Source organism: Loxodonta africana, chromosome 24, assembly GCF_030014295.1.
Source record: "Loxodonta africana isolate mLoxAfr1 chromosome 24, mLoxAfr1.hap2, whole genome shotgun sequence".
Classification (NCBI taxonomy): Eukaryota; Metazoa; Chordata; class Mammalia; order Proboscidea; family Elephantidae; genus Loxodonta; species Loxodonta africana.
In genome coordinates this window covers 26910323-26933166 of record NC_087365.1, presented here as the reverse complement: position 1 = coordinate 26933166, position 22844 = coordinate 26910323, and the positions used below count along the sequence as shown (strand labels likewise).

General features: G+C 44.2%; 1 protein-coding gene across 7 annotated transcripts in view; it reads right to left on the bottom strand.

Annotated features, from left to right (window-relative positions):
- Window positions 1-22844, bottom strand: part of DNAAF9 (dynein axonemal assembly factor 9) — a 155880-nt gene that overhangs the window by 46921 nt on the left and 86115 nt on the right. For all 7 annotated transcript variants that reach the window (XR_010319220.1, XM_064275836.1, XM_064275837.1 and 4 more), the window contains 7 exons: window positions 13970-14073; window positions 9126-9272; window positions 7920-8008; window positions 6266-6367; window positions 5887-6004; window positions 3779-3867; window positions 1827-1985 (listed from right to left, as the gene is read on the bottom strand). Coding sequence is in view for 6 of the 7 variants with exons in the window: in XM_064275836.1 (XP_064131906.1) it covers window positions 1827-1985; window positions 3779-3867; window positions 5887-6004; window positions 6266-6367; window positions 7920-8008; window positions 9126-9272; window positions 13970-14073 (808 nt within the window). In the remaining variant the exon portion in view is untranslated. The remainder of the gene's footprint in view (window positions 1-1826; window positions 1986-3778; window positions 3868-5886; window positions 6005-6265; window positions 6368-7919; window positions 8009-9125; window positions 9273-13969; window positions 14074-22844) is intronic.

Below are 22844 nucleotides of genomic sequence, written 5' to 3'. Positions count from 1 at the left end.
CTTTTCTCATTTCAAAATATATTGATTCAAAATTTAAAACAACAACAGCTACACTTGATGTCAAAGTTCAAGAGCCACTTCCCACACAGCTGTAGTAAGTCAAATGGAACAGAGCCACTCTGGGGGACAAAAGGAAACTTGACCCTGTACCACAGGTTTCCTCCAAAGAATCCTACAAATGAAGATAAAAGCCATATTCAGGGAGTAAAATTATAAATTTGTGAAACCTCTGGAGTTTTCCCCTTCACTAGCAACCTTAATAACGGGTTCAGCCCCAAGGAGACGGACCTGCTACAAAGGAGGCTGCCCCATGCTCCTGGTGAGCCCTAAGACAATGAGCCCAGCCTAAACGCGCTTTAGGAAGGAGTCACAGTTTTCAGCTGATATTCTGACTGGAGTCTTTCAGGAAATCTGTCTGAGGTCCCTAGAGTCCTGAGGCTGAGGCTGGGCAAAGGTTGTCTCTGACAGTATAAGAGTGGGTTGGTCAGACGCTGTCCTTGCAGTCCAGAAGCAGCTGGGTCGGCTGACACTTCTGCAGGTTGGTAAAGTCAGAGACAAGGAGTCAGGAATGCCCTTAGAAATGAAGGAAGATGGAAATGACCTCAACTGCATATCATCAAGCTGCCAAATTTGCCTCCGGGTCCACACCCCCAACTCTGGCAGGAGCAGGAGGTGATGGAGCTGGGCCAACCCATTCCTTCGACCATTAGAAGTGATGGAAAATCAGAGGAAAACAAGTGGTTTCAGGCCCAGATTCCTCTTCTGTGGCTTCCACAACTTTGGCCCACAAGTAGACTAGAGGGCTGACAGAAGGGAAGCCCGAGGCAGGGTGTGAGAACAAGGTCTGAAGAGGATGAATGATGGCCTTGTGGGGTGCACAGTTCCACCACCACCTCCTTCCTCACGACCACTGGCCCAGCTTTCCTCCATTTCTCATCATCACACCCAGGAGATGAAACAGGGTTTTGGATCTGGGCCCACTCTTTATTGGAAAAAACTAGCCAGTTGCAACCACTAATTATTACGAGCACAAAAAATGTAGCATAGCACAAAAGCACTTTGTGAGGCCTGCCAAAAGCTTCTTTTTATTACTGGTCATAATGACACTAGTGAAAAGCATAGCCCATGTTTTCCCTGACCTAGCACGTTCCCCTGTGTGCCTGGGGCGGTGAGGGGACTGCACAGGGCTCCTCCCTGGAAGGCCTTGGAAGAGGCCAAGGGAAGCTCCCTGCAGCCAGGAAGCTGGGAGCCGTGCTACACACTGTCAAACCTGCCCTCGCATGTCTCACACCTATGATAATTCTGTGTACACAGGGATTTCATCTGCCACAATCACGAAAGGGGAGGTCCTTGGCCAACTGGACTATTCATGCCCCTCACTGAGGGTCCTCGGAAACCCTCTCAGGCCAGCCATCCAAGGGACAATGTGGATGGAGACAGCGGAGTACAGGGCCATCTCTGCAATTCCACAGGAGGAAGGACTGGAACGGATGAAGCTGCCTTATCTAGATGGTGAAGGAAGAGGTCTAAGAGGTCTATTGTTACCAGAATTAGCAAAGAGCCCTGCCCAGAAAAACTCTTCCCCAACCCCCAACCCTTGAGACTATTATGATGATGAGCCAAACTTAAAATTTGTGTGCAAACTCCAGCAGTCACTCTAGGCCACAGAAAGTCCTCGCTCTATTAAGGACCCTCTCTGTGTAGTGCAGACACCCTCATGTTCCTGTGTAGTTTGGTCTGTGCCCCCAATTTGCTACACATGAAGAATCCATAAAGGCCAGATCACCACCCCAACCCCACTGTCCCCACAGACTTCTAACGCTTACCCTTGTAACACCACCAGCAGTCTGGTCTTCTTGCGGGTGTAGGCTGACTGGCGGGCAGAGCGGTTCTGCTGGGCCTCCAGGGCACTGGAAAGGTATCTCTGGAAGTGGGCAGCATGAAAACACTCGGAGCTGTCCATGAGTTGGCGGTACACCATCCACCTGGAAACGGCAAATACTATCTCAGTGGGGGGCTACCTGATGGCCTGGCCTTGTAGGCTCAGGTACTTCCCGCTCGTGGGTTCAGACGTGACCAGTACGCTGACACAGACATGTGCCCAGAGCATCTGTACAGGAGGAAGCAGTTCTGGCACTTAAGAAAAAGATGGAGGGCCCTGGCTGGTTGAGAGCCCAGCATTCGGAAACCATTATCACTGGGGCTTTGATAAGAAACCCCTTGTCACAGGGAAAGAGGTCAGGTAAGCACATGACCAAGAGACTTCAGAGTTGAGAACGACTCTGTCTGACCAGGTAGCTACTTCCTGAAGGACCATTCAATAAGGTGAACTGAGTCTGGTGCTTAGTAAGACTCTTGCTAAGAATAAGAAATAGGCAAGATGGAGAATTCAGAACGTTTACAGAACAAAAAAGGAACCCTGGTGGCACAGCAGGTAAACACTTGGCTGCGAACCAAAAGGTTGGCTGTTTGAATGCATCAGCCACTCTGAGGGAGAAAGACCTGGCGATCTGCCTTCATAAAGATTACAGCCTAGGAAACCCTACAGGGCAGGTCTACTCTGTCACATGGGGTCACTATGGGCTGGAACTAACTCAACGGTATTCAACAACATAAAACAAAAACACTGAAAATGAAGAATTGGTTAGTCATTTAGTATTTATTAAGTACAGAGGTCTGATATTTCCCTAGCATCTCTCTAAAATTTGCCCGCGCCCCCAATCTCCCACCCATAACTCTCAACCTTCTAGGCAATTCCACTCTTCTCAATTCCTCTATGGCTTTTTGTAGGATGCCTTATGTTGAGGTAGACCAACTAGATATTAAACGCCTGGTTTAGACAGCAAGGAAACCCTGGTGGCCTAGTGGTTAAGTGCTACAGCTGCTAACCCAAGGGTCGAAAGTTCAAATCCACCAGGCATTCCTTGGAAGCTCTACGGGGCAGTTCTACTCTGTCCTATAGGGTTGCTATGAGTTGGAATCGACTCGACGGCACTGGGTTTAGTTTTTGGTTAGACAGCAAGGGTTTTTTTGTAATCTGCCAGCCAGGTGGAAGTTGTGGGTTAATGATTTTTCCAATTTCGCATGAGCCAACAGGTCCCAGCTGCACCTGAACTCACACGGTCTCCTTGTGGTCCCGGAAGGATTGCCACACTGACCAGTTCCCAACTTCCTGCTGGGCAGGCACTCTCAGGCCTTTGCACCTGCTGGTCCTGCTGCTAAAATGTTTTTCTTCCAGATATATGCATGGCTTGTTCCTTTATTTCCTCAGGTCACTGCTCAGATGGCATCTTCAAGGTGAGGTCTTCCTGGATTGTACAATTTAAAAATGGAATCCCACCCCTACACTTCCTATATTCTTTCCTGCTTTGTTTTCTCCATTGCACTTTTCACTTGCTAGTATACTATGTTTTGCTTATCTGGTTAATTGCCTGTCTCCCCAAACTTGAATGTAAGCTCCACAAGGGCAGAGATTTTCTTGTCTTGTTCGTTGATGTATCCCCCACACTTAGAACAGTGCCTGGCATACAGGGAATGCTCAGTGCAAACATGTTGGATGGACGGACGGACGGAGGATGGATGGATGATGGATGGATGGAGGATGGACAGACGGAAGATGGATGGGTGGAGGATGGATGGATGGATGGACGGATGGATGGATGGATGACTACTGCGCTGATACAATTACACCAGAGGTCAGGACATGTCTAAAGTTTCCCAGCCCTAGGCCCAGGCACAGAATCCCTCTCCCCAAAGCAAAGGCAGCAGCCATACTAACCTGCCATATTCCTTATGCAGCGTGACCAGAAAAGCACAGAGTTCGCTAGCATGACAGCCTGGGAGGCCGGTTACAATGCTGATAATTACCTACATGAAAGAAAAATCACGTGGGTTTGCAATTCAACAGAGAGGCAGCATTGTGTAAGAATTTAGAGAAGTGACTCTGCATCCAGGCTCTGTGGTTTTGAACCTCTCTGCACTGCCACTTACTAGCTATGTGATCTTGGGCTAATGACAGAACTCATCTTGCAGGGTGGGTGTGAGGATTAGTTGAATTAATATATGTGATGTGCTTAGAACAGTGCCTGGCACATAGCAAACACTATATAATAAGTAGTATTACTATTAGAATTTCTACGGGGCTGGCTTTCAGCAGGTTGTGAAGAGATGAGTTAACATACTATGCATTCAGGAGCCTAACTGCTTGAGACCACGAATATCTTCTGTAGAGCAGACATACACGGATAATATGATTTACTTTTAACTGTAAGACTGAGGAAAATGTTGGCCAGGAAGGAAGTCTGGTTCGAAAATGCCACAGGCTAAGCTGGTGTGGTAAACTTGGCAAAGGGGAGGAATGGCACTGAGGATACTTCTGTCTGGCTGCCTGTGCCCTCCAAGCCACACAGCCTGGGCTAAGTCATAACAAATGGGTGTGGGAAACACTTCTGATTCTTGAGAAAGGAGAGAAAGGAGCCAGGCTGGACTGTCCTAATGTTAATACATGACCACGTCAAAACAGGTCTCTCTTCAGGTAGATATCCCAAAGCAACTTGAAGAAATTCACAGAGAAAAGAGAGTTGAGCAAAGGAGGACAGGAACCACATAATCACTGAAGTATGACTATGTAAGTGACATGGCACCGTAAGAGCCTTTAAGTGTGTGTGTGATTTCATGAAATATAAGACTCCCTGGGACAGGTCCAGTCACAGATAACTTATGCTAAAGCTAAGCTTGGTGGCACTTATCACTTGAGTTGGTCACATCAGCACAGAAATGGCCAGGGATCACTTTCTTTGGGAACCAGAAGCTTTCCCCTTGTCCTCACCGACCAGGATCCCTACTCTGTACCCCTTCCTGCCCCCTTGGGTGTAGGTACTCCATGTAATTGACTTTTTGTTTATCTGTCTCCCAGCCAAATTTTCCCATTTTGATTCCTATTTCTCAGTGCCTAAGTCTCAGCGGCTTATACCACAGTATGCATGCTTACAACCAGATGCCTTCTTACTTTAAGGCCAATGCTGGAGTGCCTTTTTAACAAAATATAACAAACAGGCATTTTCAGGCTTTTAAAACTCTTGTTGAATGGAAAATGATGCTTCTGGTTTCTTAGTGCTTCTGCAGTCTTTTAACGGTTCAGCGTCTTCAAGATTTGTATAAAAACAAATACCTTCTTTGAGTATATTACAACATATGGTTCCAAAGAGATGGTGGAAGGGGGGTCAAGAGGAGGGAACTGTGAGGCAGTACCAGATTAAAGTCCACTATTGGGAAGAGGGAACCCTGGTGGCACAGTGGTTAAGTGTTAGGCTGCTAACCAAAAGGTTGGCAGTCAGAACCCAGCAGCCACTCCTTGGAAACCGTATGGGGCAGATCTACTCTGTCCTATAAGGTTGCTATGAGTTGGAATCGACTCAACAGCAACAGGTTTGGTTTGGTTTAATCTTGGGAAGAGAATGTTTGTAAAGTATCACCTTACCCTGGAGATGTCAGCAAGGCCCATACAACACGGGCTCCCTCCCCCTCATTAAGCACAATGTGTCAACTACTGCCAGGTAAGTCCTTGTCACAACCAGAAAGAGCTGATGGTAGGAGAGAACTGAGCAAGAGTTTAAAAGATCTAGAGAAGCAAGGGGACGGCAGGGCAAGATGCCAGGGTTGTATCACTGTCACGGGGCTTGGCCAGGGTTAACGTAGATGTCTGTAAACAGTCACTGTACAGAGCAGGTTTCATGTGTAGCATTCCATCTGTATTCAAGGAGGTGGAGAGTCTTCTAAGGGAACTCCACCTGAGTTCCTTTTGTTAATGGACACAAAAGATTCAAGGGTAGGCTCTCAGGATTATCTTCCTGAGAACTCCCAGCATAATTTGGTGAGCTCCTCTACCTTGTCGTTTTCTACTCTGTGAGGAGGGTTGATATCAGCTTGCTGCAGCAGGAAAGGAAGATGGGTCCGCATCACAGGCTCCCGGCTAATGCTGCTGACTGCGAAATGCTGGAGAAACCTAGAGAAACAAAGACAATGCTATCATGTTACCTGTACCGGCCTAGCCTGAATGTGTAATTCGCACGAGAAAGTTCTTACTTAATTGCTGAAAAATAAACCTTAGAGAGATCCTCTCTGGAGAATAACATTTTATATGATGTGTCACTATTACTTTTGCAATGACCCCCAAGAAGCTATAAAGAAAGAGGGGTTTACGAAGGACCAAGATTGAGGTTTCTGGCATTAAAATCCCATCTAAAAACAGAAAACCAGAGCTCACCAGTCCAGCTCTGGGAGTTTGGCTGAGAGCAGCTTAAGAGGGCTCCGTTTCTCTCCAGCAGGATGTCTCAGGGCACTGAAGAGCTTCTGTGCATTGGAGTGTCTGCAACATCAGAAGCTCACAGATTAGAATTCTATCTCCCTATATAGCACACGCACTTTACGCAACTTGCACTCCTGATGCTTTCAAGCCAGAGACCTGTGACAGTGTGAACTCTTCTAAAACAAGCATCTTACTGACTTAAACAAAATGTGGTGTTAATACTTGACAATTGCAGTATGCTGAGTGAAATAAGTCAATCACAAAAGGACAAATATTGTATGAGACCACAACTGTTAAAACCCTCATGAAAAGGTTTACATACAAAAAGAAACAATCTTGGATGGTTACGAGGGAGGGGAGAGGTGGGATGGAAAACACTCAATAGACAATAGATAGGTGGAAACTTTGCTGAAGGGTGAAACAGTACACAACTGGGGAAGCCAGCACAACCTGTACAAGGCAAGGTCATGGTAGCTCCACAGACACATCCAAACTCCCTGAGGGACTGAATCGCTGGGCTCAGGGCTGTGGGGACCGTGATAAAATAGTTTATAAAGAACATATTCTACATTCTACTTTGGTGAGTAGCATCTGGAGTCTCAAAGCCTATGAGCGGCCATCTAGGATACTCCACTGGTCTCACCCCTTTGGGAGCAAGGAAGAATGAAGAAACTAAAGATACAAGGGAAAGGTTACTCCAAAGGACTAATGGACCACATCTACCATGGCCTCCACCAGACCGAGTCCAGTATAACTGGATGGTGCCTGGCTACCACCACTCACTGCTCTGACAGGGATCACAATAGAGGGTCCCAGACAGAGCTGGAGAAACATGTAGAACAAAATTCTAACTCAAAAAGAAAGACCAGGCTTGCTGGCCTGATAGAGACTGAAGAAACCCTGAAAAACCCTGAGAGTGTAGCCCCTGGACACCCTTTCAGCTCAGTAATGAGGTCACTCCTGAGGTTCACCCTTCAACCAAAGATTGAACAGGCCCACGGAACAAAACAAGACTTAAGGGGTGTACCGGACCTGGGGTAGAGACTGGAAGGCAGGAGGGAAAAGGAAAGCTGGTAATAGGGAACCCAGGGTTGAGAAGAAAGAGTGTTGACATGTTGTGGGGCTGTTAACTAATGTCATAGAACAATGAATGTGTTTACTAACTGATGAGAAACTAGTTTGTTCTGTAAACCTTCATCTAAAGTACAATAAAAAATAAAAAAAACTGGAGGAAAAAAAATGCTTGACAACTTTGGGCTAATTATCTCCACAGTACAGATTATCTCCTTTGCCCCTCTCTGGCAATCTGGCATGGTGAGTGGTTATGGTTGAGGCCCTGCATAGCGCCAGTTGAGCTGGTGTGCCCACACAGGAAGGTTGGCCTGAAACCCCTTGGCAACACTATGGGTTTCTGATTCTCGGTTGATTTCATTTCTCTTGCCTTCTACTTCGCCAATGGCACTGGCTGCCTGCAAACTAGCAGCACTGAAATGACTGCGTTGGCCCTTTTAGAAGCCAAGACCCCTGTGTTACATAACACATGTCATCCTGCAGGACAGCACACACACAAAGCTTAGGGAAGCAAGCATAAACACTGGAGGCAGCCACTTACAATCTCCTTTGTTCCACAGATAATCCATCTTCCTGGATCACTTTTAAAGAGAGCCCTGAGTTAGCCTGCTGTTGCCAGGGGGAGAAGACCTAAACAAAACAGAATTTGAGCAAAGAACACTTTAAAGCCAACAACAGGATATGGAACCCACATGGGGATTTGATGGTTGTTGAAAGGCTAGACTGTCAGTGCAGAGAAAACCTATTGTAACAAACAAGTTTGCTCCGAAAACAGGGGCTAGGAGCAATTTTGTTCTGCCTTTTTCAAAACCAGAATTTCTTTCTGGGCTCCTCTCCTCAGGAATCCTGCTCCTTCTGAGGTTAGGAGACACAGAGGAAGGTGTCAGGTAACAATGTTTTGGCAACAGGGGAATTCTCTACCCTGGAGATAGGGCTAAACAGTCAGAAATGGTTCAAACAGCACCTGCCAACAGGGGAATGGCTGAAAAGAACCTACAGGGCTGTTCTCTAGGTTACCACATTGGAAGGACAACCACAAGGAGTTACGAAGTACCAGCAGACAGTAAGGGGAGGAAGACACAGACTGGGCTGAGAAGTCACTTTGCCCCCAAGGGCAGCTCTTGTCTCCTCCACTGTCCTGAGGGAGGGGCACCGTTCCCTCACAAGCAGTGCAGAAGCGGCTGTAATCACACCTTTCCAAGCACTTCCACCAGTTACCAGGCTGGCCACCCTTTTAAGTTTGTCTACTGCTTGGTCTCTAAGGGTCTAATTCTTAGTCATCTCCCACACTTATGCAAAACTGTGCTGAGTGCCTATAAAGTGCAGCCTGCCAGGTGGAACCATCCATGAGCGCAGGTGTGAACCATAGGGAAGGACCAAGGGCATGGGGTGTGGTGCAGAGCTCTGCTCCAGTGGGTAAAAAAAAAAAAAAATTGGGGCCCAACAATTCAATAAAGCAACTAGAAGGGAAAAGGAAGGGAAGTAAGTCTAAATAGGATTTAAAGGGGACCAAGGAGAATTTTCTTAGACGTTAAAAAGCCTTTTGTTCAGTTCCTTTAGGCTCTTACCCCTCCCTGACAAGCACACAATTCTAGGACCTGAAGGGATCAGAAGCAGAGCCTCCCCCACCAACCCTCCCAACTCTGCCTCTCAGCACCTCAGTGCTAGCCCTAAGACATTGCCTCGCCATCTAAATTACTAGGGAAAAAAAGTGGTAGTTGTCTTGCTGAATAATGACTGATGTTACCTCTGAGTAAAATGTTTGGTATATCTTTGATCTGGGGAAAAGGGCAATCATTAGAAAATTGCTTGATCCACGGAAATGAACTGGAAGATGAGGCAGCAATGAGCTTCTGAAGTCTATCAGAAGGGCAGCAACAACACTGGTGGAGTCCTAAAGAGAAAGAGAGGGAGCGTTAGTGAGAAAAGCCATTTGCACCGAATCAGCCCTCATAGCTTGAGTGCAATTATTTTCATGGCATGTGGTTTTCTGGAGTTTGGCAGTAGAAGACATTTCCTAATACGTAGTTACAGGAAATGCAGGAAGTACAAAGGTCTTTTCTCCTAAATGGAAAATGTCACCTTAAAATTCTTTCTAGGGCAATGAAATTCAATTTATGCTCAGATTTAGTCAACAATGTTGAAGATACTCTTCAGCCTTCCAGGTTATTCATTCATTCAACTGATACTTAACGAGTACCTATTACAGAGCAGGCATTGTCTTGGAAACAAAGCAGCTGCAGTTACTACTCTATGCAGTAACTAATCTGTTCAGCAATAACCAGAGGTTAAAATTTCTTTCTTTCATTCACTTATTCATTCAACAAATATTCAACATAGCGCTTGCTATATGCCAACCACTGTTTTAGAAACTCAGGATCCAGCACTGACCAAAGCAGATAAAGATCCCTGTCTTTTTGGGAGTGGTAGTGGGTGGGGAGGGGACAAAGACAATAATCAATGAACATAATAAGTAACTGAATTATGTAGTATGTTAGAAGATGGTAAGTGCTATGGAAAGAAGAAGAAAGTAGATCGATAAAAGGGAAAATGGAAGTATGGGGGAGCGGTCAAGGCAGGCCTTGTTGACAAAGTGAGAATTCAGCAAAGACTTGAAATTATGGCCACCAAGTCATGGATTGCTATGAGTCGGAATCGACTTGACGGCAGTGGGTTTGGTGGGTTTTTTGGTAAGTCATGGATATGAGAAGACCTTTGTACTCTGATGGGATAACCATTATCTGCCCTTCCATGGAAAAAGGGCATTTAGAATTCCACTTTCATCTCTAACTCCTGAATTAGTATCAAATCGATAATGAGCAAAAAGCAAAAGAGAATGTGTGTTTATGTGTACTCTTGCATAGACATATGTGTGTGTAGAGGAAGAGATGAAAGTGACCTCAGGGCTCATCTGAAATGATGGTCTTGAAGCTTTCCAGCCCTGGGTTTTCCAACACAAGCTAAAGGTAAGCTCAGCTCTCAGGGTACTGAGCTCCTAGAGCGGGGCAGTGGGCCAGACCTGCTGCTCCTCTCTGTCTGGATGAGATTCTGGAGCCTCTTAGGACTAGTCTTCCACTTCCCTGTTAGAGTTCTGCACTTCAATGGCCTGAAGAAAATCGGCCAACAGAATGGGAAGAACAGGTCACCCTTTTCACTGCAGAGTGGGATAAATTCCAGTAACTCCCTTTACCTAAGCCCCAGGTGGACCAGACTTGTGGTTCAGAGGGAGCAGTGTGAGTATCCCCAGGAGCAAAGACACTCCTTTCTCTCACCCTTCCCCTGGCAGAGTCTGCTTGCCGCCCCCTGCCCCCCTCCAACCGCTCCAGGCAGTCACTCCACTCCCAGCTCCTCAGAGACTAGTGAAGAGGATGGAGCAGCAGACAAGAGCTGGTACTTCTAGCCCCTGCCTGAAGCTCATCCCGATGTCCCCACCAATCAGTACTCCTCTAATGCTCAATTGAGGGTTACGGCACTCAGAATTGTCTGAAGGTAACACTGGTTGGCCACTATTCCAGAAGTTACAGAAAAAGCTAACCCTAGATATCAAGCCAGGTCATCTGGGAGCTAGGTACCTTGATCACAACACACACACATACTGCAGAATTGTTCAGAGAATTGTGCTTTCATTTGATGCCAGTCTACAATGAAGACTAGAAAAAAAAAAGAGATTTCTATGACCCTCATTGCTGTGTCTCCTGGAGGGCTGGAGTGCCACAGGTGCCTGGAGGGGGCCTTAGTTCTTGTGATGAACCACAGCTCCTAAAGCAGTTCAGGCGCCCCTCCCCATCAGATTCAGGAAGGCTACCTCCTTTGAGAGCTAGAACCCTCTGCTGAGTACCAGGCACCTAAAAGTGGACATCCTTTAGGGAAGTCAAAATACAAGGCGAAGCAGAATTGGCAGAGCCCTGGGAAAGTCAATGGCCAGTGTGCTTTGCTTCCACTCACCCTAGAAGGCTCACCCCATGCCTGCCCACGCAGCGAGACTGAAGTGTTTTCTCGTGGGAAGGGTGAGAGGGGCTTGCCTGTCCTTCTGGGGCACCCATGTCTAGGCTAAGTCAGGCTTAAGTAACCTGGTGGGTTGTTTGCCAGTCGGGGTGGGCTCTGACACAGGAGCACAACCAGCCAGAGGTCAGGTAAGGGGTGCTGACAATCCCAACCCAAGCTCGAGTCAACCGAAGGATGTGATCAGGGTTTAACCTTGGTAAGTGGCTCCTCAAGCCATCAGACAGCGTTCTTCCCTTCCCCTCAGAAGGCGTTTTGGTTTTCTTTTTTAGCATTTAATTTTTCATTATAAGAGTAATATGTTTATTAAATAAAAATTTGAAAAAAATATAAATAGAAGAGAGAAAAAGGGTTTAAAAAAAAATCAATCCAAAGCTCTATCACCTAAACCTAACTATAGCTAATATTTCAATACTCTTCCTTCCAGTCATTCTCCCCATGCGTTCATTGACTTGCCTTTTTCACATAGAGGAAAATTAATTTATTTTTACTGTTACACACGTACTGCAAGGCTGCTTCTGACGTGCTTCCACAGGTTTGTTAACTAGCCTCACGCCCTCTGAACACCCCGACTTGAAACTCAGTGTTTTCAGTTAACATGTGTCCAGCTTGCTCTTCATAGAAGAGAAATTATGATTTGTTTTAATCACCAAAAGTGGTTTTCCCACTTCCGCCTTTTGATTCTCTTTTTGAAATACTTTTTCAGAAGTTTTAAATTATTAAAGAGTCTGATAAATGTTATGGTATATCCATACAGTGGAATCCTACTCAGCAGTAAAAAGGAACAAACTATTGATACATACAACAACATGGATGAAAAAAAAATCATCATGCTGAGTGAAAAATGCCAGACTCAAAAGGGTATATAATGCATGCTTTCCATTTCCGTAACATTTTAGAAAATGCAAACTAATCTAGAGCCACAGAAAGTTAAACAGTGGTTGCCTTAAGGGTGGAGGGGAAGATGGACAGCAAAGGGCATGAGGCAACTCTTGGGGATGATGAAAATCTTCTGTATCTTGACTGGGATAGTGGGGTCACAGGTGGATACATCTGCCAAATCTTTAAAAGAATACAGTTCATTGTATTTAAATTATACTTTGATAAAGTAAATTATTATCAAAAAATTATATTCATTAAATTATTAAGTGGTCATATTTGCTGAACTTTTCCTTTAGAATTGCCTCTATCGTTGCTAAGCTTAGAAAGTCCTCCTGCTCCTACAGGTTTAATACTCATTTTTAATCCTTCTTTCTATAGTGGGAAATATAAAAATACTTAATTTTACTCTGTCAGAAGTTTATGCTGATTTCTAATGTGAGTTAAGAACCTATTCCCATTCCTCTCCTCCCCTGCCACCGCAATGAGCTAAACTATTATCCTAGCAAAGGACCCCTGATGTCACAATGGCTAAGCCCTAGGCTGCTAACTGAAAGGTCAGTGGTTTGAACCCACTAGTGGCTCCTTGGGAGAAAAGACCTGGTGATCTGCTCCTGTAAAGATTACAGCCTAAGAAATCCCACAAGGCAGTTCTTCTCTGTCCTGTGGGTCGTTATAAGTCAGAGCTGACTCTATGGTACACAACAACAACAACGTTGTCATAGCATTGTTTCTTGAATGATTTGTCCTTTCCTGATGTTGGAAGACACCTTAGCCTACTATTAAAGCTTCTTTCTATCTCATGGGACAACCAATATGTCAGATTGCTTGGCTTGCCCTTTTGAACAGTCTTTAAGGCAGCAGGCTCTAAGCGGAAGAAAGACTTGCTCACGGAATTTGTTTTCTGGGCCCTCTGACCATACCACCTCACCTAGTCTCTGTCCTGGCTCCCAGACAGGCTGATTAGGAGGCTGAGACCAGGCAGAGTAGGGGGCTGTCCACAAGCTGTGCCCTGGACAGGGGGTGAAGGTGAAGGGAAACTCATAGCCCCCCTCCCCCTACTTAAGGGCAAGTGCTGGTACAGATTGGTTAAGTTAAAGGGTAGTTCTGGGGGATGGGGATTTCATAGAGCTGAAGGTTAAAGTTAAGTGGGTGAAGGAGGTGGGGCTAAGCCCCCAAGAGAAAAGCTAGTCATTTCTCTCCCTCTTTGGCTCACTTATAATTCTTCCCCATACTGTTGGGTAAGTGCCCATACTGATGGGTAAGTGGATTCCCATCAATGCAGCTTCCTTTTAGTTGTTAAGTGGGTGAGTCTTTGTGTCTTTGGGTTGGAAGTTATCTACAAGGGGCCACTGGAGGCCGTCTTCATCCTTCTTCCTAGTCCCATTTAGGATAAGTGAATTGGGCATGGGTAGCTACTGGCCCTCCTGACCCAGAAGCCCTTTCTGGCTAAGCCCTTGGCAGAGCAGACAGGTTGACAAAGTTTGAGGATGCTCAGGCCTGTCCACGACCTCCCTGCCTGCCTGCCTCAAGTGCAATGCTGGCTTCTGACATCCTGCCCCATGGTGGTGGTGGGGAGATGGGGAGTCATCTGGTTTTCCCCCTCAGAAGTGTGAGTATCTTAACTTTCACCTACAGCACAATTAAAAAAAAAAAAAAAGTGTGCGTATCTTTCTGAACACCAAAGCCATGGACTGGTGAAACACCTACCCCATCATAGAATGAAATGGAATTCATGTGATTCTTGGAAATGATGATACTTCCATGATGACGGTGAAAAAACAGAAGGCCACCAGAGAAGAAATGCACTTTCCCTGCAAGGCAAAGAGAACTGGTCAGAGATGGAGGGCTCAATCCTGGAATCCAGATCCCAGTGTCCTTCTCACAGGTACCAGGACATGCCAGAGGGGTAACTAGAGACCAACATCAGTAGCACTTAAGTTACATGGTTATCTGTGCTGCGCCCTGTGCTCTGGGGAAGCCAGTGTACCCTCCCAGGGCTTCAGAGAGAAATGAGGCACCAGGCATAGTCTTTGCATAAGAACTAGAAAAAGTAATGCATGAATAAACTGTTAGTTGATGGGGAGAGGCAAAATTCACACACTCTTATCGGTGCCTTCCAGGGAAACATGCTAAAAATGGCTTAAGCATGCCTGCTCCATTCCTGAGTTTATAGATGCTCCTTTATCCTGACTTGGCAGATGCTGGCTCAGCCCTAAAGAGAGCACATCCCTCATTAGGGCTCAACAAGGGGCTCTAAGGTCTCAGTGGGAAGGAATGGTGAAAGGAGCCTATGGGTCCCTGTGGAAGACAGAGACCAGCAAAGGTACATTTACATTAGGCAACAAGAAGGGTCTACAAAGTGGGTGGGAGGTAGACATTGGACATGGGCTCCTCAGGACAAGGACTCAGTCCAATGACAGCTTCTGTTTTTTGGTAGCCAAAGTTGTACAGGGCAGCTTAGTATGGGCCCTAGGGAACAAACTACAGAAAAGATGGACAACTAAGATGACAAGGACTCATGCTGGGCCTAGGCTTGCTTTGGGGACTCAAATGAAGCACTCAGAGCCATAAGGCACATGGGTGAAGCTGCTCTCTGGAGCTGGTCCAAGCTGGATACTTTGTGTCCCTGTTTCTTTTCATGTTTTCATATATAAAGAAGAGATAAAGTAGCCTGGGATCTCAAGGTACAGGCTTGAGAACGTTGTCATTAATACCTTATTGCTAAGGCAAAGGACAGGAGACAAAGAAGCAGGCTGGTTCCTCAAGCTGTAGCTCTAGAGGTTGTAGTGACATGAAGATAAAAGGCAAGGAGTCTGAGAGCTGCCTTTTCATCATGGGTGAGGAATCCTGGAGACTCTAAGTTTTGAAGACTTCTGAGAAAGTGGGATTTCAGAAGAAAGGGAGTCTGTGTGCATGTTAATGCGGGTTGGGAAGACTGGGGGAGGTGGAGGCGATTTCTAGATACAAAAAGATGGTCTGGAGTCTAAATATCAATGGAAGAACCAGATGTTTAGTCGGAGGTAACTAGTGCCACAACCTCACAATCTGGGGTAGCAACAGCCAGTGACCGGCCAGCCCAACCCAAGGCATCCAGGTTCCAGCCCTGTGAATCTTCCACCTCTCAACAAGTAAAGCCTGGCTTTCCCCGCACACAGCTTTGCCATGGGGTCCTCTTGAGAAGAGGCTACTCATGCTCCAGCCTCATTCTGTAGGCTCCTCACTGTTGCTCCCAGACCATTCCCCTTCACCCTGGCACAATCACACATCTACTGCCCTCCTGATCATGCCACAATATCCTGGATAACTTCTGAACATGTTCACAGTCTTCCCTTCCAGAGCCAACACTACCATCCCTTCTGAGAGGAGGGGGGAAGGCGCATCCACGCACTGTTCTCACTTCTCCTCAGTCACAACTCTGCTGCAGTAAAGCAGCTACCAGAGTGTTTTTACCTCTGAAAGCTTAGCTATAGCACCTACTTTTTGACTACAGCATCTGTTATAGATTTAATTGTGTCCCCCATGATTCCCAGTATTGTATGATTGTAAAGTAGGCTAAAGGTCCAAATTCAGGGCATCAGTTCCAGGGGAGGGCTTTTTCTCTCTCAGCTGGCCTTCTCATCAATCTTCTCCTGGACTAGGAGCTACTCCGTACAGGGACCCCAAGTCCAAAAGACACACTCTGCTTCCGGCACTGCTTTCTTGCTGGTATGAGGTCCCCAACTCTCTGCTTGCTTCCCTTTCATCTCTTGTAAGATAAAAGGTGGTGCAGGCCGCAACCCAGGGAAACTCCCTTTACATTGGATCAGGGGTGTGACCTTAGTAAGGGTGTTACAATCTCACCTTATTCCTCTGTAACATAAAATTACAATCACAAAATGGAGGACAACCACACAATACTGGGGATCATGGCCCAGCCAAACTGATAAACACATTTTTGGAGGGGGACATAATTGAATCTATGACATCTACCTCTATGATGCTGATGAGACGGGATTAGCCCAGTTATGTTAATGAGGCAAGATTCAATCTACAAGATGAGATTGTGTCTTGAGCCAATCTCCTTTGAGATACAAAAGAGAGAAGCGAGCAGAGAGATGGGGGACCTTATACCACCAAGAATGCAGTGCCGGGAGCAGCACGTGTCCTTTGGATCCTGGGTCCCTGTGCTAAGAAGCTCCTCAACCGAGGAAGACTGATGACAAGGATTTTCCCCTAGAGTCAATAGAGAGAGAAAGCCTTTCCCTGGAGCTGGCTCTTTGAATTTGGACTTCTGGCCTCCTAGACCATGAGAGAATAAATTTCTCTTTGTTAGAGCCATCCTTTTAGCTATCTCACTCCCAATACCCAGTCCTCTGATGTCACTGAGCTTTTGAAACTGTTGGCCCTCCATTTGCCCCTACTGATAAAAAATTTCTGACTTTCTTCTCATCCATATCTAGTACAGATCCCCTGGAACACTGTTTAATCTCTGTTCTGTCAAAGAAGCAGAAACAGGTTTTACTCAGTATTTACTAAGCACCAAGCATGTCACATACATCATAGTTTTCCATCTTCACAATAATCCTAAGAGGTGGTATTATTATTCTTATAGAACTGCTGGGGAAACAAGCTCAGAGGTTTCTGCCAAAGTCACACATCTATTTGGTGGTGGAGCCAGGTACAGGACCCAGATTTGTCTGATGCCAAAATGCTGTTAATTCAGCCTGAGAAATGCTGAGTGTGTTCTTCCCTTTTGGTTTTCTATCTCCAGGTCTTTGCGAATGTCATCATAATACATTACTTTGTCTTTTCGAGCCACCCTTTGAAGTCTTCTGTTCAGCTTTTTTACTTCATCATTTTTTCCTTTTGCTTAGCTACTCAACATTCAAAATCAAGTTGCAGAGTCTCTTCTGACATCCATTTAGGTCTTTTCTTTCTCTCCTGTCTTTTTAATGACCTCTTGCTTTCTTCATGTATGATGTCCTTTCACAACTTGTCTGGTCTTCGGTCATTAATGTTCAACATGTCAAATCTATTCTTGAGGTGGTCTCTAAATTCAGGTGGGATATGCTTTGGCTCTCATGGACTTGCTCTAATTTTCTTCAGTTTCATCTTGAACTTGCATACGAGCAATTGATGGTCTGATCTGCAGTCGGCTCCTGGCCTTGTTCTAACTGATATTGAGCTTTTCCATCGTCTCTTTCCACAGATGTTGTCGATTTGATTCCTGTGTATTCCATCTGGCAAGGCCCACGTGTGCAGTCACTGTTTATGTTGGTGAAAAAAGGTATTTGGAATGAAGAAGTCGTTGGTCTTGCAAAATTCAATCATGTGATCTCTGGCATCGTTTCTATCACCAAGGCCATATTTTCCAGCTACTAATCCTTCTTTGTTTTCAACTTTTGAGTTCCAAACATCAATAATTATCAGGGCATCCTGATTGCATGTTTGATTAATTTCAGACTGCATAAGCTGGTAAAAATCTTCAATTTCTTCGACTTTGGCCTTAGTGGCTGGTGCATAAATTTTAATAATAGTCATATTAACTGGTCTTCCTTATAGGGGTATGGATATTATCCTATCACTGACCGCATTGTACTTCAGGACAGATCTTGAAATGTTCTTTTTGAGGATGAATGCAATGCCATTCCTCTTCAAGTTGTCATTCCTGGCAAAATACACCATATGATTGTCCAATTCAAAATGACCAATACTAGTACACTTCAGCTCACTAATGCCTAGAATATCAATCTTTATGTGTTCCATTTCATTTTTGATGATTTCCAATTTTCCTAGATTCATACTTCATATATTCCAGGTTCTGATTATTAATGGATGTTTTCAGCTGTTTCTTCTCATTTTGAGTTGTGCCACATTAGCAAATGAAGGTCTTGAAAGCTTGATTCCATTCATGTCATTAAGGTTGACTCTATTTTTAGGGGGAAGAAAAAATTTAAGCCTCAAGTTGCAATACTGAAGGATTCTATAGGGAAAATTTTTATTAAATAGTGCAGGAAGCATCAAAAGAAGATGGAAGGAATACACAGAGTCACTATACCAAAAAGAATTGGTGGATGTTTAACGATTTCGGGAGATAACATACGATCAGGAACCGATAGTAATGAACGAAGAAGTCCAAGCTGCACTGAAGGCACTGGTGGAAAACAAGGCTCCGGGAATTGATGGAATACCAATTGAGATATTTCAACAGTTGGATGCAGCCCTGGAAGTGGCTCACTTGTCTTTGCCAAGAAATTTGGAAGACAGCAACCTGGCCAACCGACTGGAAGAGATCCACCTTTATGCCTATTCCCAAGAAAGGTGATCCAACCGAATGTGGAAATTCTTGATCAATATCATTAATATCACAAGCAAGCAAAATTTTGCTAAAGATCATTCAAAAGTAGCTACAGCAATATATAGACAAAGAGTTGGCAGAAATTCAAGCCAGATTTAGAGAGGACATGGAACCAGGGATATCACTGCTGATGTCAGATGGATCCTGGCTGAAAGCAGAGAATACCAGAAAGATGTTTACCTGTTTTATTGACTATGCTAAGGCATTCGACTGTGTGGATCATAACAAATTACGGATAACATTATGCAGAATGGGAATTCTGGAACACTTAATTGTGCTCATGAGGAATCTGTACATACATCAAGAAGTAGTTTGAACAGAACAAGAGGATACTGTGTGGTCTAAAGTCAGAAAAGTTGTCCGTCAGGGTTGTATCCTTTCCCCATACCTATTCAATCTGTATACTGAGCAAATAATCTGAGAAGCTGGACTATATGAAGAAGAATGGGACATCAGGACTGGAGGAAGGCTCTTTAACAACCTGTGTTATACAGATGATACAACCTTGCTTGCTGAAAGTGAAGTGGACTTGAAGCACTTACTGATAAAGATCAAAGACAACAGCCTTCAGTAGGGATTACACCTCAAAAGAGAGAAAACAAAAATCCTCACAACTGGACCAATAAGCAACATCATGATTAATGGAGAAAAGATTGAGGTTGTCAAGGATTTCATTTTACTTGGTTCCACAATCAACAGCCATGGAAGCAGCAGTCAAGAATTCAAAAGACGCACTGCATTGGGCAAAAGACCTCTTTAAAGTATTGAAAAGCAAAGATGTCCTGAGGACTAAGGTGCGCCTGACCCAAGCCATGGTGTTTTCAACTGCCTCATACGCATGCAAAAGCTGGACGATGAATAAAGAAGATAGAAGAAGAATTGACGCCTTTGAATTGTGGTGTTGGCGAAGAATATTGAATATACCGTGGACTGCCAAAAGAATGAACAAATCTGTCTTGGGGGAAGTACAACCAGAATGCTCCTTAGAGCAAGGATGGCGAGACTACATCTCACATACTTTGGATATGTTTATCAGGAGGGATCAGTCCCTGGAGAAGGATATCATGCTTGGTAGTGTGTCAGCAAAAAAGACCCTCAACAAGATGGACTGATACAGTGGCTGCAACAACGGGCTTAAGCACAGCAACAATTCTGAGGATGGCGCAGGACTGGGCAGTGTTTCATTCGGTTGTACACAAGGTTGCTGTAAGTCAGTACTGACTCGATGGCACCTAACAACAACATAGAATAAGAATGCAACAAAGTTGTAGCTAGGAGCACTGACAGTGGAGTCAGGAGTCTGTCTGACTTAAATCCCATCTCCTCTACTTACTAGCTGTATGGCTTCAGGTTAATCACCTGCTTTGTACCTCATCTAACTCCTTTGTAAATGGGGACAATTAACAGTACTTTCTAATACGGTTACGAGGATAAAATAAGACAGTGCATGTAAATAGCATAGAACAGTGCCTGGATATAGAAAATACTATATGATGTTGCCTATTATTATTATCATTACCTGGGTGGCCTAAAAAATTTAACCAGAGAATTAAGTTTAGAGGAATTCTAGGTTGGTAGTGCCCCCAGATGTCTGGCAAGTAAAAACATAAATTCTTGCTGGGGAAAACTAACTTCAGTGCAGACATAAAAGAATTTCCACAAATAAAGCTCCAAAGAATACATCACAAATAATAAAGCACTCAAGTAAAGAAAGCACTATGAGTGAGATCCAGCAGCAACTACGAAGAGCAGGATCAGATACAGAAAAGAAAACTCATTGAAATTATCACAAGAAACTACAAACATGATTAAGGTATAAGAGACAAACAAACAAAAAGCACAAATAGATGTAGGAAAAAAATCAAATGGAAATAACAGAAAAGAAAAAAAATTGCAATGTGATGGATTGCTTTTGTGTGGCCTTTCTAGCCATGGTCTTGTAGCTCCCACTCAGGTGACCGGGCAGCACTGTGCAGACATGATAATGGTAGCCCACCAAAGGGACTGGTTAGTGTTGCCACCTTGCTGGGCTTGAAATAAGCCATCCCAGAGGCAGGAAAGAGAAGATTTCACTACTACCAATGAAAAATAGCCAGGAGCAGAGAGTGTTTTGAGAAGCTCATGGAACCAGGAGACTGAAACAGAGAGTGAGCTGTAACCTTGAAGATGGTGAGACCCGACAGCAGGAGGCCTGAGGTGAGCTTCCCAGCCCATGGAGAGAGAAAGCTGAGTGCCTTTGGGCAGTAGCATACGGCCAGGGAGAGGTGTGCCTGTGAGCATGGCTGAGAAGAGGCTGTCCAGATAAAAGAACTGTATCCTTGAGTGTTCCTGAGCCTGAATTGTAACCTGTTACTTCCCTAAAAAAAATTTTTTTTTTCCCCCTAATTAACCCCATAATTGTGAGTACGGTTTGTGTGTTCTGCGTGGCCACTCCAATGACTTACTGAACCCAACAGAGAAGGAGAGGGTGTGATGGGAGGGAAGGCTGGTGTCAGAATTAGTAAAGATGGCGGAGAGAGGAGGTGTGTCTGACCTCTTCCTCACAGTAATCAAACTTGGGCTGTTGATCTTCATTTTCCTTTCCCCTTATGAAGTTAGAGGAGGTCAGACACTGCTCCCACGTCGTTTTTTACAGAAATATAATAATTAAAATTAAAAACTAATTGACAAATTTAAAAGTAGATTAGTCATAGGTGTGTAAAGAATTAGTGAGCTGGAACAGAGAGCTGAAGAGATTATCATGAATGTGGCATAGAAAACAAGAAGATGGAAAATATGAAAAAGAGGGAGAGAGTCACCTAGTAAAGAATGAATAGGTGTAACACATCTAATTGGAGTTATAAAAGCAGAGGAGAAAGAGAAAATGGAGAAGAGGCAATATTTATAGCTGTTGTTAGTTGCCACTGAGTGGATTCCATCCGACTCATGGAGATCCCATACGTGAAGAGTAGAACTCTGTAAGAAGAGGCAATATTTGAAGAGATACAATAAGACAGATAATTTTCAAGGACTGTTGAAAGACACCAAATCTCAGGTTCAGGAAGCCCAACAAATCTCAATAAGGGTGAACAAAAAGGAATTCATAACTAGAAAGATCGTAGTAGAGTGTAGAAAATTTAAGACAATGATGAGAAAGGCAGCCAGAGAAAAGAGATGAACTACAAAAGAACAATCAGTCTGACAGTGACTTCTCAGAAGCAATCATAGAACCCAGAAACTGGAATACTATCTTCACAGTGTTGAGAAAAATTAACTGTCAGTCTGGAATAATACACCCACTGACATTATGCTTTAAAAAAGGCAGGGGAGGCGGGGAGCAAAATTCAGATATTAACAAATACATAAAAACTGAGAGGTACCTTCGTTTTAGTGAATTGCGAAGAACGTATTTCAAATCAAGCAAAAGGAAAAAATAACCTCAGATGGAAGATTTGAGATTCAGGTGAGAAGATAGGCCCCGAAAAGGAGTAAAAATGTGTGCATATCTAGAGAAATACCGAACGGATATAACTAATAATGTCTTGGGGGGTTAAAAAAAAAAGAGAGAACTGTAATCGAATACAATAACACTGTCTTGAAAGTTGGGGGAAGGAAGGACCTTTGTCCTGTTCAGGAAGAGAATAAAGACATGGATAAAGTTGTTTTTCAGATTTCCATAGGGATTTACTATTCATTATTTTCTCAGAGGATGATTCACATATTTTGAAATTTTCTTAATCACTGAAAAGGAATTACCACTTAAAATAATGGACACTTTACCAACATAGTTATGAGCACCAACATAACTGCCAGAAATTCCATCTTCTTGTAAAATAACATTTGATCTAATAGAAGTAAATTCTCTTCTTTGTGAAGGTTAAGAATGTCTATTGCCCCATACATCTATGGCTAATTGATTTTTAAAAAAATTTTACTATGGTAAAACATATATATATATATATAACCCAAACCCAGTGCCCTCGAGTTTATATATATATACGTTTTTGCCATTTTAGCCTTTTTTGAGTGTACCATTCAGTGACATTAATTACTTTCACATGTTGTGCTAACATCACCATTATCCATTTCCAAAAGTAACAGAAACTCAGTACCCCTTCAAAATTACTCCCATTCTTCCTCCCCTGCAGCCTCTGGTAACCAGTAATAAACCTCTATCTCTAAGCATTTGTCTATCCTATCTATTTCAAATAAGTGGGATCATATAATACTTGTCCTTTTGTGCATGATTTATTTCCTCAGCACACT